Here is an 18,814-nt window from a genome sequence, read left to right as displayed (position 1 = left end):
ATCTGATAGTTTTTGAATCCTAAATTATTCCGGAATGTTGGTTAAATGGACCTTTCACATTCACATGTTCAATGACATTTAAAGCACTATAACTTTAAAGCAGCTTTGTTTTGGGGATGATGTGTGTAATTCGATTTTACATTATAACGTAGAAAGGTTATCCTTACCTCGAAACACATGTTAATAATGGAGAATGTTCCACCTTACTTACAAACCTTCCTCAGAGTCAAGTAACCCTGACTTTTTCCATTTCCTCTGCGCCCAACTGGCTCGCTATAAAAGGGTCAAGAGCCCAGTTAAAATACACAGTGTATAATTTTATAGGTTTTCCCCAACGGGGCTCCTGGTGCCGGTATCCAGACGACAATGCGCAGGGAGGCAGGCAGCAGTGCCGCGCACAGATCAGTTTCATTCTTTGTCAGTTGTGAATAGGGGCGGAGGAAGCATACTCATTAGAATCCTATAAAAAGAAAGTATCCGAGATCATAAAACACCCGGCAGCAGCACTGAGGGCTCACTCACAGCCAGAGACACAGTGGACAGCCCTTGTCAAGTTTCAGAGCATCAGTATTTTAAGAGATCTTCATTGTTTGCCTCCCGCTCCGGGACGCTTGTGTCGATGGCATTCTGCTGAAGAATTCATTTTCAGGAGCACAAGTTGGCCGATCATCACAACTTTCTCCATCGCAGCCTGACAGGCGCGGACACTTCCAGGGCGCACTCCTCTCCATATCATCCTCGCGCCAAAAGACTTCAAGATTTTATTTTTTTTAACTTTTTTTTTTTTTTTTTTAAATTTTGCTGCATTTTAGTATTTTTCTCTCTCTCTCCAAGGATGCTGATCTCTACTTGGAATAGATTCTGCGTTGTCATGTTTCTCGTCACTACATTGAGGACAGGGATATCCCAGGTGTCGGAGGCGCGCCCCAAGGCGAACTCCATCAAGCCGGTTCTGTTGGAAGAGACACCGACACCCGCTTCAAACCGCTCAGCCCACACCGGCAGCACTAAGAAATACAGCATCCTTGCTCAGGTAACTATTTCACTGTTTGAGGACTTCGTAGATTCACGTGGAAAACGCCACAAGTGCGTAAAGGAGACGTTTTTTTAACCAAACGCTTACGAGTGTGGTTTGGAGAAAAGCCTGCGCAATTTCGCCTATATGGAGAATCTTGAGGTGAAAAATAAAATGGGCATATGCCATAAAAACACTCTCTCACGTGCTATTAAGAACTGCAGGGATTGGACCCCTCATAAACCCTAATTGCCTTTCAGACTTGACGCCACTGTCGGTCGCAGCGCACTTCCACAGTAAATCATTAATGGCAGCAGAAATGTGAGAAAAAGTTAACACTTGGGGTAATTTTCTGTCTGGGTCTTAGTGTCATTAAAGTGATCCAGACGCTCGCCGGGATTATGAGATTCTAACTGCGGGGCCTCGGAGGGATACTCTTACCAACCACTTAATACCCACTCAAAGACTTATCAACTCCTGCTGTTTCAACAAAGTGCCATATTATTGTAATTTGACAGCAAAGGTAGGGAGACAAATGTTAAGAATGTGTCAGGTTTTACTCTGGCTGAATAAAAAAGTTGTGAACATTATTGGTGATTTTTTTTTTTTTTATTACTTGGCTGGGTTCTTCGTATAAAAAGGTGGGGTTTTACCACAGTTTTTCAGCTTTGAAGGTTTAGACACTGATAGGGGAGAAAACAATCCCCCAACCTATTTTTTTTTGGATATTGGAGTCTGATTATATTCCCTATTTGCTGTTAAAATATCCTTCTGAGCAGCAGATGGCACTGCCTCATCTCCATCACAGCAGAGCCTCTTCATCAGCTCCCAGAAACAGCTGACCCTGCTCTTACATCTGCAGTTATTGCACCGGTGGTTGCTTGTAGATAAAACTTTTTATTTAGCCCCCCCCCCACCGACTGTAATACCATTGCAGCTGTGATAGCGTTCTGTGAAGCATGCACTTCTGCTTGCAGCGCTTTGACATCCAGCTCAGACAGAAGAAAATTATGGAAAAGCCACTTTCTCTCCTCTGCGGAGTGTGGGGATCAAACCTCAAGCAACGCTGCCAGACCTCAATTTAAACGCTTGCTTACATCCTTGCCATTGCAATAATCTGGAGCGGTTTGGAAGAGTGGACTGAGGGGAAACAATATGTGTGTGCGGAGACCACCGTACTCTGGTGTCCAAATGAGGAGGGCTGATGGCATTTATGGCAGGAGGGGGTGGGGGTGGGGGGTATAAGTGTGCTGCCAGGAGGTTTTCCAGAGTTGTGAAGAAACAGCCGCAGCACACTCTTAGCCAGATATGCGGCTTGACACTGGAAAGCAAACTTCACTGGTCATTTATGAGCAGAATAAATCAAAGATAACATGTTTTCTGGCTTTGCGAGGTAAAGTGTGGCATTGATTTAAGAATAGTGATCCGCCTTTGTAATAACAACTGACATAAATGTACTTTAGCAGGTTTTATTGCACCAAATAACACATAACATTAATTTAATTTCTATAAGGGTTCATATTCCTGCTGATTAAGGTTTGGGTGTACAGTTGGAAAAATGGGCCATGCATCAACTTCTCCTCTTGCATATGCATTATGGGAAACCTCGGTGCTGATATCCTACCAACAGATTTATACTGTAGTTGTCATGCTGTTAAAGCAAGTGAGGAATAGTTGGCGTATTATCACACCTCAGAAGAAGTCGCAGTGGCTTCTGGATGGGAGTGATTGTTAGCTTGCCAGCAATGTAAGTGAGAATCTCTATATAATTCATCCCCATGGCCATAACAGAAAAAAAGACAACTTTATTACATGGTGTGAGACAGCTCTTTTGGAAGGCCTGCAGAGAAAAAAATGCAGAAAATTACAATAAATCGCACAATAAATCGTACTTATTGGCTTGCTTTCAAATGTAGCAAATTATCAAGGGAGAGATTCCAGCCACCCCAGGGAGACGAGCCGCTGCAGAAGGAAACAAGGGTGTAATTTGGGGTTTCATCCATCAGATTAGAAATGCCAGTTGAAGTCTTTGGTTATAGGAAGCATTTGCAAACCTAATATGTGCTTTTATTTCCTGTAGCTGCTGACAACGTTTGGCAGTAAGTTAATCGCACGCACGCATACACACATATACACAAATACACACACAAACACACGTATACACCAGGGTCAGGTTTTGGCTGTCCTTTACCGTTCAGTCAGGGTAAACTGCTGACTGTTTTCCTATTGTCTCACCTTGTTCACATCAGCCTGACTGGAGTGAAACCGACAAAACCAAAAAGGAGACCTTGACAGCCGGCACTCGTGGGTGGTACTGTTGGCTCCTTGGAAGGGAACCAACAGAAAAGGATAGCGCTGGCAGGCAGTACTCACCACTCTAACCTCTGAACCCACAAGGGAACCGACAGCGTGGCGGCATTCATGCAGTATGTGTCTGTAAAACGTCAGCAGCCGGTCAGTCAGTCTTAACTAGTTTCTTTATTTAATTCACCGCAGAGATTACTTTAACAAGCCCTCTCTGAGGCCTGTAAAAGGAGCCACGTCCTTTCTCTCTCTGCACTAGCTACTCCCCTCACACACACACACACACACACACACACACACACACACACACACACACACACACACACACACACACACACCTAAAATGACTGTTAAGTGATCCTAATGAGCTGAGAAAGAGAGGGGGAAGGCAGCAATAGGTGTGACTGCTTGTTAGCGCTCAGTTTTTCTCAACCGTCCCGTGGACGTTCCAGTTTTTCGGTCCCTTGGGTGCTGTGAGGGCCCTGAACTGGAGCCATTAGGGGCCTCATGTGGTTTGGCCTTCTTTACTGTAATTGGAGTTGTTAATGAGAGGAGAAGGGACCCTTCAATTCCACCGGATTACACCTCCTAGACTAGCATCAAGAGCTTTTCCTCTTTTCCTGTGATACTCTTTGAAGCTAGCAGTCAGTGACTTAATGTCCGACGAACAAGATCAACTCAGAATGTGTACTTAACCCAAGGATGGTCTAGTTTTTGGAGATGTTGGGATCTAAAGCTCAAAGGGACATGCCCATAAACACATGTGTTTTGAGTGATGAAAGAGCTGCGTTTGAAGACATGGTTCGCACGAATGACTTTTGCGCAGCCATCCCTATGTCATCTGATCTGGTCTGTCTGTGCTTTCAGGGTAGATGACGTTTGTTTATTCAGTGACATCGTTTATTTGAGTCCGTAAAGGCCTCTGCAACTCATTAACATCATTCACAGTTTCACGTTACAAACCTGATCTTTGAAGGTCAAAAGCGATCATGACAGTGGTGGAGGTGGGGGGTGGTGTATGTATATGTGTGTGTGTGTGTGTGTGTGTATTATTAAAGCTTTATTGTAATGCTGTTTGATTTGTGGATAAAACCGGAGGAAGGACAGCCTGTATAATTTGACGTCTCTCTCAGGAGTAAAAGCGCAGTGGTCAGTCATTCATAAGGTGTTGATGAACCCAATGAACCCAATGTTGTATAAAGATGTGAACACAGTCTAGAAAACATGTGTGTGTCAACAACTTAGCCAGGTTCAGGTTATAGGTTTAGGCACCAACACTTGTTTAGAAGAAACATTGTTAGTCTGGCATTCAGTGAACTCAAGCAAGACTTGAGTACTCGCTGCCAAGCCCATCATTTGTCGGTACCATTAACCATCCAAACCCACTGAACCAGTGGCCACCGCAGGAAAATGTTCACTTAGGGAAGCTTTGTGTCCAGCCAGGTAAGAGAATCATCATTGACCATTCATAAGCCCCGCCCTCTTTTCCTTGACCCTCCAACCATCAATTTAGCTGGCCCTACTATATTAATTGTCACTGTTTCAATCTTGCTGCCGGGTTATTTACAGACATTATGTTCCCCTCCAGGCATTGTGGTGTTAAGAGGTTGAGGCCACCTGTAAATAAACTGCATTCGTTTGTGCTTAGGTTAAGTTACACTCTGCCATATACAGAGGACATCAGTTCTATGTCACAATGAAATAAACTGTTCCAATTAGACTTTTTTTTTTTGCAGTTTTTAAAGGGAGGACTTCATGGCTTTACTTTTTTGTGAAAAGAAAAATTTGGTTCAACCTTCAGACTCAAAATTTGACAGACTTTTTCCTTTTCAAAATAGAGTTCCGTTAAAATAAACAGTACTTAGTGACGACGCGCCACATGTAAATACAGGATCCAAACACTAGAGCTCTGTGTATCCAGTAAATCCCTAGTAGATTGTTGCACATTTAAGGTTCCTCTTCAAAGCCGCAGCGCGTTGCCAGCACGAGAGCAGCACGAGACAGCGCCGGGGGCTTCCCTTATGGCGCTCTGTCTGTCTGTCTCCGTCTTTATCGTCTCACCAGCATACCAAGAGAGGCTGCAGAGTACACAGTTCCCAGCCCACTTCCTGCACAGGATCTATGGCTGTGCTTTTATGTGTCAAGGCTGTCTGAGGAAAAATAAGGGAGCAACACAGACAAGATGTGAGATGAATGCGATACATCCAAATGAAGCCACGTCTCTCAGAAGTTGCGAATGAGGCGTTTAAAATTATGATAAGATAAAGCGAGATTATCAGATGTGATTTAGGGTCAGTCTTGTACAACTGGGTTTCAAAGGGTTTTCGTGTGGTTTGAGCTGTGATTGAAGAGGTTAGGCACCATTCTTATCCACCCAAACCCCCTTCACCCACTTAGATGTGCAATGCGTGGCCATCGATCCAGTCCTGCTGACCAGAGGGACAGATAGAAGTAAGAGCAGGTAATATGAAGTATAAACACATGGCTTAGCTCATTTGTCTTCATATTTACATAACAGTACATTTTTCATGTCAGGGAAAAAAAAAATCCCACTGTACTCTGCTGAACTCTTGCACAGACCATGTTTCCAGCACATTTCCCTCATCAGATGGAACTAAACGGACAGTTTATTCTGAATGAGAAACTGACAGAACAATTTAAGAGCCCAGTTCAGCATAACACTTTATTCATGATTGCAACACACAAGAACACTTAACTGGATGTCTTTACTGCCTTAAAGAAATACTTTAGTAGTAATATACTAATTTGCTTCCTTGTAGAGGGTAATTTGATAAGATTTTTGTATATACTGCTGTAGCCTGTAGGCTATTAGCTTAGTTGAATTCACTGGGCTGTCTTATAATTCTACGAGATGTGAACAACAGTTTGTTTGTTTTTTCTCGGTAGAGACGTTGCAGGCATTTACTAACAAGTTATTGGACTTAGATATAGACAAATATATAATTTATTATACAAAAATTGATTACTTAAAACACCAAAAACAACAGGATTCTAGTTAATCAATATTAGTGGATATGGTTACTTGAGTAAGAAAACAGAGACTTAAAAATAAAGTGTGTAAAAGCACAACACAGAGAACACACAGGAGACGGAGTGATGTTAGCTTCACAATGAGCGAGTAATAGGATCACAAGATTTACGGTTGGAAATTTTCAGACCAAGGTTCTCTAAGCCAGCTGTGAAAAAATGATAATAAAGCCTTGCTGCTTTTATTTTGAAGGCAAGACGAAGGAACTGGTGGGGTTTTATTTTTAGGCAACTGATCAAGGATCTCACAGCTTTTACGGTTGAATCAGCATGGGAGATGGTTGAAAGTCGTCTGCTCAGAGGAAAAATTGCCTCAAACCCACTGCAATAACACATTTATTGCTTATTGTGAAGAATTGTGTATTAGAAAATGTCTAAATTGACATATCTTCCAATTTTGACATATCAGTTGCTGATGCAACAGGCACATAGTGAATGTTTGAACTTTGGAGTGCAGCTAGCTGTGTCCTACTGCTTCTTTATTCTAAGCTAGGTTAATTCTTCCTTTGTCAAAATGATGGATGAGCATTCAGTTTAATATTCTTCCTTGTTTTCCCATGGCTGTAAGCCTCCATGTGTTTCCAGCCATAGAAAGTCAGCATGGCGAATTTCCAATGAGTCTAATCTTTTTCAAGCACAAGCACATCGAGAAACAACTAAGAACATGCTGAAATATTGATATCGAGGGGAGTTGATTTAAACATCTGGTGCACATTCATGTTTGGAGCGATGCCTTTTCTTTTGGGTATGGCAGCTCGTCTCGCTGACCTTGTACCCCAAATGGAGTTTGCTATTTACTGTGGCTATAATGATTTTACCCAGATTTAAGACTTTTTCGTGTTCACTCACATGTTTATTGTTCCATGTTAGTCCGTGGTAAGCCACACTAAATCAGATCTGTCAGTGCAGCGCCAGCTAAATGTGGTTGTGGTGCTGGTGGTGATATGTCAGCCAAACATGTATTTCTAATGTCAGTCTGCGCTGGACATAATTTATACTGGTCACAATTCATATCCTGATCTTTTTAACCATCTCCATGTATGAAAAGGTGTTGTGCTGCTGAAAAAGTTAATCCCTTAAAATCAAACTGACGGATTTAAAAGATGATAAAGATGTTCAGCAATTGGAAAAACACAGATCCTTGACATTTAGTGTGTGTTGCCCAACAGATATGAACCTGAGCCAGGACGCTGCCCTGCAGCTGTTCAAAATGTCCTTCTCCTTTGAGTTCATGACATTATTTCATTTGTATGCCGAGTTCATTTGATTTGTGATGCAGTTTATGTCAAAGTCCTTTGCTCTGGCTCCAAGTCTAAAGGCGACGGGACTTGCATGTGTAAGGAATTATATCAAGACAGCAGTTCCAGTAAAAGCTCTCATGGGTGTACACACTTGTTATGGAAAACGTGTGCTTGGTCTTAATTGCAGATCTAGCTGCTGTGGACAGTAGATGTTTGTAAGGTGGTTTTTCAAGCTTGGTCATTTCAGTCCATGTAGGGAAAAGACGTCCTGTTCTTTATTTACAGCAGGAATATGGCTCAAGCTCTCTGTGTAAAAACAAGAAATACTAAAAAAACCATGCAAGCTATGCTAAATAGACTCTAGAGGAGTATGATTAGCTACAGAAATTACCCCTCAATTATGTCTGAAGACTCATTAAGCCTCTGAGAGGAATTGAGAGAAAGTACTTCTTCCTGGTTTGGAAATTGTAATTGCTTCATTGTCTGGGTACTTGAGAAAACATATGCCAGTGAGCGAAATATTAATTCCTACAACATGTTGTCCACTACTGGAAATGTAAAATTGGCCTCACAGGGACTTCAGTCTTACAGTCTCAAAGAGTCACTTCACCCAAAGCAAACAACCGGCATGCTTTCCCCACTTATACCCCCAGTGGTACTGAGCCATGAAGCCCCTCTAGTGCTTATGATCTTTATTGCTTCGACTACAGTAAATGAAGGTGAATTGCAGTCGTTTCTTGTTGCGCAAAACATCAACATTACATCTGAAAAACAGCACTGTCTCTAAAAAAGAATTATCCTCAGGGTAATTACAATGAATTGTAGTTCTACACTTGGAGTTGGAGCATCCGGACTAACAGCAGGGACACCTCTGATTAAAACAAAGTGACTCTTAAGAGGGAGAACATTCAAAGTTTCATTGCCAGGCAGCTGTCTAACATTTCTCTGTAATAACAACACAGTTTATTTATAGTTTTTGGTTGGAAATAAGTTTATTCTTTCTCCGATCCTTCTTTTTGGCCAACCAAAATTAGCCCTGTGTTGAGTTTCTCTGTTGAACCTGCATGATGCAACTGTGGCACTTGGCGTGTAAAAAAGTATGCAAATATTGTAGAGTTAGATCTGGGATGCCTTTTGCAACTCTACACTCTGATTATTTGGAGGGAATGTGAAGGGAAGTGCCAAATCACCACCATTAAATATAAATATATGCCCTGTTAAATTAAATTGGAAAAAGATAACAAGTTGATCATTGGCTCAGTACAAAAAGAGTCCTTGGACACAGTTTGACAGGGAAATGTGAAGCTGCATCCAACAGCAAGTCCATGAAAACAAAAGTGCCCCCCTGCTGTGTGCTATTCCTCAACAGAACAGAATAACCAAGGGAGCACAGATCTTATGTGCTGCCTCGTGGGCCGCTGGTTTGCTTCCTTGTGGGTGGTTCATACAGACACAATTGGCTGTGTATGCCAGAGGGAAGCCAGATGAGGGTGTACGTCCTGGTTGTTGCACTAGCGCCTCCTTTGGCCATTTTGGGCACCTGAACTGTGGGGAATAGCATGTTCTCATGTGATGGAAGCAGCATGATGTAGTTCACTTTTCTCCCCCAGAGCTGCAGAGGGGTTGGAACAGTGACCAGCACAGCATGGCAGAGGGAATTATGGAGAAGAGCAGGGAAAAATCAGGGGAAAATTGCGCATCGGTGCTCCTCAATCTGCTTCTGATCTTCTGCTTCTCTCGATCAGGTCCTCTGGGTAATTCATAAATAAATGACACTACCAGGGGACCCTATGCAATGTTCACCTGTTCCTGTACTTGTCTGGCTGGTTTTCTATTTCAGCAGCCAGTCTAAGCAAGATTACATAAACCTTTCAATAATGATGGCCTGGTTCCAAAAGTGTACAAGAAAACAACAATGGAGTCAGACAATAACATAGCTTTGGATGTCTAAATACAGGCCAGCAGCAGCGGCAGCATCAGCAGCAGCTAATGTTAGCGCCCCTCCTAGCAACAGGCAGCTTGTTAAAGATAGAGTCCATCACCCTGCGGAAAACTTGTTGATATTCAGCCTTGTGACTCGACCGCAACCAGTTCACATTCATGTTTTTTCCAGCCTCACAATATAATGGCTGCGGTACAAAATTTTAGAGGTTTTAATAAAGCTTTACCAAGATGACATCGAATATGTTTTTTTTTTAATATTATTTTTGGAACATTGAAGTTGATGTTTGAGGTTCTTGATTTACAATGTCCTTACTTATGCATTTCATGAAATTATTGTAAAATCATCATAATTAAAAGTGTACAGAGTCTAGACTTATTTAGTTACCTTTGACCTTTCGCTCCCAAAATGTAATCACATCATAATTCCAAGTCCATGTGAACATTTGTACCGTATTTGAAATAAGAAATTCCCTCGAGGTGTTCCTGAGGTATCACCTTCATGCCAAAATCATTTCATGTCTTCCTTGAGTCCAAATGGATGTTTGCACCAAATTTGAAAACCTGCCCTGAAGCTGTTCCAAAGATATTCCATTACCAGAGTGTGATGGACGGGCTCTTGCTGCAGGCATGAAAATGTTTCGATTACTTGGACCAACAAACCATGTGCATATTTTGTAGTTTCATTTGGAAGCATGCTTCCTGCTGACCCATCACATGGACTCTAACTGTGTCAGCATTTCACTCCCGTTGTGCACAGACACATTCCTGCAATGTGCCATTCAGGGGTTTTAGCTTCTTAACGCCATTGCTTGGTATATTTGCAGTTGTGCTAAATTACTTAATCAGCATCTCTGAAAGAAAATGCCTGCTCATGCTTAGGCACAAAACCACAGCGTAACAACAGCTCACTCTTGGTTATCTTTACTGGAAACAGCAGTAACTCAGACTGCATGAAGATAGTTAACCGCCTCCTGGACAAGTTTCTCTCTTTCTTAGCTTCTCTCAGTTGTATTTTGTGACTTTTATTTTCCACAAATGCTTGTAGCCTTTATAGTCAACTTCATGATAAGAGAATTAAGCTGAATGTTCATTTTTGGAATTGGGCTATAGGAATTGTGAATTATTAAGGGATAAATTGCAGATATTGAAGTGAATTTTAGAACAAAAACGTTTCTTTTCTTCCCCTCAATGCTATGATCATATGAGTGCAAAACGGGCTCACTCGCATACTTTCTTAAGACAACTGGATTCAATAGTTCGCTTCCTGTAAGGATGAAAATTAAGTACTTGGAAAGATGATTTCTTCCTTCATGAACTGGGCTGGTTTCACTATTTGCCAAAATAAAATGGCACTCACAACAGTAGATGTGTATTTATAACACACTATCCAGTATAATGTGACGCAGTAACTAAAGTTTGTTGAATGTGCGTTACAGCATTTTTTTCCACAGAATTACTGTAGTACATATATTTTTGCAGTCAGTGTTGGTAAATATATCTCTCTCCTCAGCAGGTGTACCCATGCAGCAATGACAAGGAGTGCAGTGTGGGAAGCTACTGTCACAACCCTCAACAGGCTCCCTCGCGCTGCCTCACCTGCCGCAGGAGGAAGAAGCGTTGCCACAGAGATGCCATGTGCTGTCCTGGAAGCCGCTGCAGTAACTGTACGTGCACAAACATTGTCTGACTGAAATATTATGCAATTATTTTAGAAACAGACTTTTGCTGAACAAACAAGACCACAGTACAGGAAGTTTTGTTAAAACAGTCTGAATGGGCGGAGGAGGTTTGAGGTCTTGCATCATACTAACAAACAGTGCAGTGTTGCTGCAGGAGATCTGTTTACAACACTTCACAGCATGAACCTGACTGACCGTATTTTCTGAAGTGCTTTTATGCCTAAATGTAGCCCCGCTGATTAGTGACACATCAGAAAACATTGCTCTCTCTCAGTGAATAGAATTTCAAGAACCAGATGTCAGTAAATAATGAGCAAATAATGTTTCCTAAACTACTAACATTATCTGCCATCCATAGCGTTAACGTCATTCAACCATTCATATGTCCGCCACAAGGATCCGTGCTCTTTTAACAGCAGCTATTTTGACAGGTCTTGACAGTGTAAACACAGGAGTAAATGATCAAATTAATTAGTCGTGTTCCATTGAGGGTGTGCAGCTATTCCAGTGAGCCAGCACGAACAATAGCAGATCCCTGGCCCACCTAAATGGAACAAGGCTTTAATTAATGTTATTAATTACTCCAGTTTACCCTGCCAAGACCTGACAATATTCTTACTTGCTCCCTCCATTTTCTTGAGTAAAAGAACATGAATGCAGAGATAAAATGTTGATCGGGTCCTCGTATGATGCGTGTCTTTATTCTATTCTCTACCAATCTGCAGATATTTGCGTGGCCATCTCTGAAAGTGTGCTGTCACCTCACATCTCAGCTTTAGATGAACATAACAAACTCTCCACCAAAGACCACAGCTGGAGGAAAAGTGGAAAAGCACATGCTAAGCATTCCCTTAAAGGTAAAATGACTGCATATGACTTGATGATTGAAATATGTTCACTTTGGTCTTTCCTCTCATCTTCTTTACCCTCCTCTCTGAACCTGGTCTGGATTGCTGAACCCTTGTTGTTCACTGTCTGCATCCCCTACGTCGTCGATGAGCGACGCCAGTCCACAAACTATGTTGATAATTACCTCTCTCCTCATGTGTCAGTGTCTGTGAGCCCCAAGCCCAGCATAGGGAGCCTAGAAGAAACCACAATACCCCTCCTGTTTCTGCACCTACATAGAGCCATACGAACACGTTTCCTGACAGCACACATTGTCCTATACACAAGTGAAAACCACAGAATGCAGGTTTGGCGCTATTACAGCTAATAACTCTCTGAGCCCCCTGCTTCGTGTTCATGGTCTCATGATTTAGGTTAATTTAAGGGCCTTCTCATAAAGCAATACCTGTAATGAGACACTGAAGACTAAATGCTGCCTCAAGACAGCAGGCTGCAGCGCTGAAATTGGTGTGAAAATATTAGCACCACTTAAAAGTTGCTATAAATAAAATCATTAACTTGAATTACTACCTCTCTTTACCCAATAAGAAACTCTAATGTAAGCGGCTGCTTGAGAAACCTCCATCAGGAGAATCAGAGGAATTAAAGCAGTCAGGCGAGCAGTCGGTCATGCTGACGATTAGCTTCATACTGAAATAACAAATCAGAAAAGTGTGGTTTTGTCAGGATGACTAGTTTGAATCATGAAGCAGCATTTGGCAACAAGTGATAAACATTTAAAAGTGTTTCGCAGACGACCTGCATGACAAAGTTGTACTAATTAAACAGTAATCCTGCCAAGACTGTGAAACTTATACCAGATGGGCTGATCTGGTTAAAAATACAGAAGAAGAAGGGTTTGCTTGATTTATGCTGAGAGCTTCATAAAGCTTTGGAACGGCTGTGTCCTCTGCTAATTTCCGGCGGGTTTTTTAGTTCAATCCTCTTCCAAAGCCATCACTGTGTGAATGGGGGAATGAGAGTTTGAAAAGTGCTTTATACATTTAAATGCAATCCATTACCATATGTTTCTTGTGTCTGTGACGTGGCCACACATAATGCAATCTGTACTGAAATGTGGAGAAAGGACCGCATAAACATTTCCGTATGGAAAAACTAACAGCATAATGAACACTGATTATACATTTCATTTCCTTTGCTTTCTTTAGGTAAACACTACACTCCCAGTCACTAGAGAATTTCTTATTAAATGCAAGCTCCGATGAGGCATTGTTTCTGTTTGGTTCACCTCTGATCCTTCTTCCTCTGACAGGTCACGAGGGTGACCCTTGCTTGCGTTCATCTGACTGCTCAGATGGCTATTGCTGCGCTCGCCATTTCTGGACCAAAATCTGCAAGCCGGTGCTGAGGCAGGGAGAAGTGTGCACCAAGCAGAGGAAGAAAGGCTCTCACGGCTTGGAAATCTTCCAGCGTTGTGACTGTGCCAAAGGCCTCTCCTGCAAGGTGTGGAAAGATGCCACCTCCTCGTCCAAGTCCAGGCTCCACATGTGCCAGAAGATCTGAAGCGGAGGCAGCTGCTGTCGGCATCGAGGCCTCTTTCTCCCATCTGCCTGGGGAACGTTTTTTTAAGGATGGGTTGTGGCTGTATTGAAAAGGAGTAAAAGACACAGGCTAACAGAACAGACCAGACTGAAACTTGCTGTTCAGCAAGTGCAGAGCGAATGGAAATGCTTTAATGTGTTTGCTGTGAGTGGTCCATCCCTGCACCCACATACAAACATGCACCCCTCACACACCACACACACACACACACACACACACACACACACACACACACACACACACACACACACACACACACACACACACACACCTCATGGGTATGAGAGTTTATTGAGCTTGTGGTGTGTTTTTACACATTTTCATGACATTCAGGGAACCACAAAGATAACCAGTAGATGCTGTGATGCAGGGCCTTTTCCAGATGGAAGCCGCAGACGTCGCCGTCTTTCATCAAGCTTCAGCTTATGAGTACAAACAGGTAGCCTACCAACAGAGAAGCCATATTATTACTGCATTCCTCACCAAACTGCAAAGTCCATTTGCTCTAAAGACATGAATATCCTTTCTTTTATCAGTGGATTGGAATAGTTCCATGCTGTGTTGTCTGTTGGGCTATGTTCAGGCTATTCAGCTATGCTTTGCAATTCACATCCATTAACAATATCCAGACCTCTCGTATCATATGAGGACTTAAATGCATACACTGTTCACGACTTGTCTAACAGCATTCCGAGACTGCATAATACTCTTAAACCAAAGAATAAACGAACATTTACTTTAGAATGATGAGTTTCATCTGGGACATTAGCTCCTCACTCAATGTTTAGCCGCAAGAAGAGGGATAAAGTATTGCATTCATTGTGGAAACATCATTTGATCTGTCAGATGCAGCTGCAATCTAATGTGATACAACTGTGTGGCTCAAACTGTTTGCACTGAGGTGGTGTTACAGTGCAGACTCGGTGGTTGCGATACCAGACCGAGAATGGTTCTGCTTTTCCAATCACAGGATTTAAGGATATTACGGACAAGCAATTTTTTCCATGTACAAAGCCAGTAGAAAAGGAGACGTGAGAAGATTGATTAGAATTACAAACACTCTCCATGAAGCTGATGTTTTCAAGAGGAATTTCAGTTTGGATCAACATTTTGTTGATGGCCCTCGGCCCTGTTTTTTGTTGTTGTTGTTGTTGTTTTTAGTTTTTTTTTTGTGTTTTTTGTTTCAGTTTTGATGTACTGGAACTTTTCAAGAGTTGTTACCCACATAGTCACATTTTTCTCCTTTTTCTTAAAATATTTTTACAGCATCAAACATGTATTTTGTAATCATTTAAAATATTGGTAAGCTCTTATATTGTAAATAGATTGGAAGCGATAAAAATGTATTTAAGAATCAATGTATATCATGTATATATAATAAAAAATATGAATCCTAAATGTTACAGCAGAATAATCTAGGCGAGAAGAGTAAAGGGATGAGGTAGGATGAGCCCACGTGGATCGAATATAAAAAATGTAGTGGAGAAGATGTTTATATAGACAAAGGGGTGGACTATAGGTAGTTTTGACTGAGATGTATCTGTATGTATAATTCCTAAAAGCAAGACAAGCACATTAATTACCCACATAGTTTGTGTAAATGGTGTGTATATGGTGTTAAGATTTATATCCCACTAAATATTGTTTGTGTGAATACTTCCTATTGATTTGTTTTGTGTATTTACAATGATGAACGAATAAAAGAATGTATTTTGTATCAGTGGTTACACACAACTGATTATTACTTGTGTGATGCCTCATAAGTGTCATTGCATAGGACGGAATATAAATATGAATGGAATCGTTTATGTTACAGCTGTAGTGCATCATATTGACATTCAGGCCCTTGCCGGATGAGTTCAGCTTCAGAGGAGAAAATTCACAATAAATTTGCTGCAAACGTCCACTGGGACGAGGATTTACTGTAATTATTTTGGTGGTCAAAGATCAGAGGTAAGTTATTCCACATAAACATGACATTTTTGGAACGTTTTGCTGCAAATGTCCATTGGGACTTTAGGGTGAACTGAAAACATTTAGGTGTTCTAAGGTCAAAGACATATGCAGTGTCTCCAGAAGGGCGGCACAGTGGTGCAGTGGTTAGCACTGTCGCCTCAAAGCAAGAAGGTTCCAGGTTTGAGTCCTGGCTCCAGCACAGGATCTTTCTGTGTGGAGTCTCCATGTTCTCCCTGTTCCTGTGTGGGTTCTCTCTGGTACTCCAGCTTCCTCCCACAGTCCAAAGACATCAAGAGGGGACGAGGCTGATTGATACTCTAAATTGACTGTGAGTGTGAGTGTGAGTGTGAATGGTTGTCTGTCTCTATGTGTTGGCCCTGTGATGAACTGGTGACCTGTCCAGGGTGAACCCCACCTCACGCCCGAAAGTTGCTGGGATAGGCTCCAGCCCCCCCACAACCCTTAACAGGATAAGTGGAAGAAAATGGATAGATGAGGTATCTCCAGAACACCTTGAGGGAATTCCTCCAAATTCAAACATCCAACATTCAAAGATGACATGAAAAATAGCATTTGATGTTAAAGGTCAAGTTCGCTGTGACAAGCACACATTATGGAGCCACACAACATGAATGCAAACCAAGTCAAGTCAGTTTTAAAGCGAATAGTTTTACAGCAGATAGTTAGAGATAGAGGGGGACGGAGATTCAGTGTTTCTAGATATACTGGGAATAATAAAAGCATTACCTTTGACACATGCGTAATTTTCAAGCCCCTAAATCTTGAATTGTATTGAATTGCCTTGAAGGGCTTAACAACAAAAACTGCTGTGACTTCGACAGACGTCAGTATCCAAGTGGGACCCGTCACAAAAACTTAAATTAGATATTCGCTGACCATATGGTTGAAATATTCATTGTTCAGAATGAAACAGGTGAGGTTTGTAAAATGACCAACAAACTGTCTTCGTTTGATACATTTCCATGAGTACAAATAAGTCCTCAGAGGAGCCATTTTAGGCTGATGTGTAGCAGATGAGATCAACAGACAATCTGTGGTAAATGCTGTGTTAAAACAAGACAATATATCTTTTCAGTGGGAACTAATATAGTCATTTTTGTGAAATTACAGCCTTTATTACCTCAGAGAATGTGACAACATGTGCTGAAAGGTTTTGAAGAGGCAAAGAAAGGTTGCAACTTCACTGTTTTAACTTCTTCCAGTGGGGTGACATATTTTTCCATCGCCTCTAACAGACAATGTGAAAAAGCATCTTTGTTGTGCCGCTACACTTCTATTCAGTAGGTATGTCTCATTATGCCTTTTATCTTCACTGACACAGAAATGAGCACATTCTGGGTGACTGTAGACTTCAGGTTACCATGGAAAGAAGAGTAGATACAGAGAAAAAAGTTTTTTCTTTCCCCTCCTGCAGGCCACCCACAGACTCTGGAGACTCGACCAAAAACCTGCTAATGAGAGTGACTGTCAATGGCTCTGCACTTTCCAACGTGTGTCAGCAGAAAAAACAACTGAAGGACTTCATACAGACAGGTTTGACTGCCCATTAAGTTGCCAGCTAAATAAATATGCTAAATGATTCAGTGGAAGGCTTTGATTTCATGCCCATGTTGGCACAGTATAAATCAGAAACATAATTTGGGTTTGTATGGCTCATATCATTCGCTGTGGTAGAGAAGGAAAGTCTTCAGCAGGTTGTGTAACTTCATCACATGGCAACTCTGCATCTGTGATGATCTTACACTTGAGCCGAAGACAATCACTAGTTTTTCTGATTATTAAAACAGTGACATGTGTTTGCATCATGCTTTATCAGTCTGAAATGTGGCAGCAGACTGTGTAAATTACCCAGATGTCTTTCTCCCCTCTTAATCCAAATATTAAGCCCAAAAAGACAAGAATCTCTCCAGCATGTTCTGGGTTTACTGCAGGATCTCTTACCAGGTGGAAATTCCTGCCCTGCAGCATCTTAATCAGAGGCCCGAACACATTTCAGTGGACTCCTTTTGGGTGTGACGGAACAGCATCTCTAGAGGTCTGAGCTCCTCAAGCTCTAAGGCTTAACTGATATACCAGGTTTGGAATGTAAAATAACTTTTAATTAATTTGAAAATAGACATATGAAACATCTGCTTCGTTGCAGATACCACTCAAATTCAAAGGCCTCGACATATGTTTGAACTCAGTAAGTCACTCCCAACTTGGAGCAATTGAATCCTCCAGGAGAGAACCATGGCTGCTGACTTGGATGTGCTGATTCCCATCTGAACTACTTCATACTCAGATAGGAACCGCCCCAGCGCCCGATGGAGGTCACAGTCTAATGAGGCGAACAAAACTACATCATCTGCAAAAGGCTGCACCTTGAGATCCTGTCCATGAATATTACAAACAGAAACAGTGACAAGGGACAGACTTAATGGAGCCAAACACCCGCTGGTAATGTTTTTGACTTTCTGCAGAGAATCCAGACACAGCTGACACTGCTATTAGATGATTTTGCAATCAGTGTCCTTTGAGGGGATATACAGTCATGGTTCATGTGTGATGACAGGGAGACTGTCTCTTCAAAACAACAACAGTGGTTCTGAGAGAGTAGCATAGTGGCTGCTATTGCATCCATTATATCAGAACTGGAAAGTATTTCTTTATTGGAAGAAGAGCAAAGGATGGTGCTGACATCTTTTCTTAATGCTCTACTACTAACTAGGCGTCTGTGTCTTTGTTGATCTGATTTGGTGAAGTTGGAGTCCGATAGACAGATGGTTCATCAATCACCTTCAGTGGATATTGCATCAGACTTTTTCCAATTCTCATAAGAGACATCAGGTTATAGCAAAGTAAAGTTTAAGAAAAGGAAGTAAATGTAGCACGCTGTATCCCTGATGACATGTTAAGACTATTAAGTTTAGGAGGAAATAGATATTTATGGTTCACAAAAATGTGAATGTGGCTGAGGGGTTGAGGTGCTTAGCATGAGCTGAAACGTATCCCTGATGCAGTCTGCTACAACACCCACCTCACATTGTGAACTAGCCTGGTAAATTTCAGCTGATATCCATTTCTCTTCTGACATATCTCTGATCAAGATACAAACTTTAATTGCACATCTGTAGGATGAAAATTAAGTTCACACATTAAAGCCAGATGCTACC

The 18,814-nt window shown here is 41.7% G+C and overlaps 1 protein-coding gene across 2 annotated transcripts; it reads left to right on the top strand.

Annotated features, from left to right (window-relative positions):
* The first annotated feature begins 535 nt into the window (after positions 1-535).
* Positions 536-15,380, top strand: dkk2 (dickkopf WNT signaling pathway inhibitor 2). Of its 2 annotated transcripts, none has more exons than XM_086210232.1 (4): positions 536-1,033; positions 11,066-11,216; positions 11,957-12,088; positions 13,393-15,380. In XM_086210232.1, exons 1-4 carry the CDS (start codon positions 836-838, stop codon positions 13,641-13,643), a joined length of 732 nt encoding a protein of 243 aa, XP_086066358.1. In that variant the 5' UTR covers positions 536-835; the 3' UTR covers positions 13,644-15,380. The 2 variants fall into 2 exon arrangements, with proteins under 2 accessions (XP_086066358.1, XP_086066357.1); XM_086210231.1 differs by having other exon boundaries at positions 11,063-11,216.
* The last annotated feature ends 3,434 nt before the right edge of the window (positions 15,381-18,814 follow it).

This window comes from Aulostomus chinensis, chromosome 8 (genome assembly GCF_037954235.1).
Source record: "Aulostomus chinensis isolate RoL2024-O1b breed Wild chromosome 8, RoL_Achi_v1.0, whole genome shotgun sequence".
Lineage (NCBI taxonomy): Eukaryota > Metazoa > Chordata > Actinopteri > Syngnathiformes > Aulostomidae > Aulostomus > Aulostomus chinensis.
Note: the sequence above shows the minus strand (reverse complement) of the source record. Positions and strands in the feature narration are given on the sequence as shown.

What these genes read in the sequence shown, in the direction of transcription:
- dkk2 (XM_086210231.1), top strand. Translation starts at nt 836, where the DNA reads ATGCTGATCTCTACTTGGAATAGATTCTGCGTTGTCATGTTTCTCGTC. An exon ending in AATACAGCATCCTTGCTCAG is followed by an intron (nt 1,034 to 11,062) that starts GTAACTATTTCA and finishes CTCTCTCCTCAG; the next exon opens with CAGGTGTACCCATGCAGCAA. An exon ending in TGGAAGCCGCTGCAGTAACT is followed by an intron (nt 11,217 to 11,956) that starts GTACGTGCACAA and finishes ACCAATCTGCAG; the next exon opens with ATATTTGCGTGGCCATCTCT.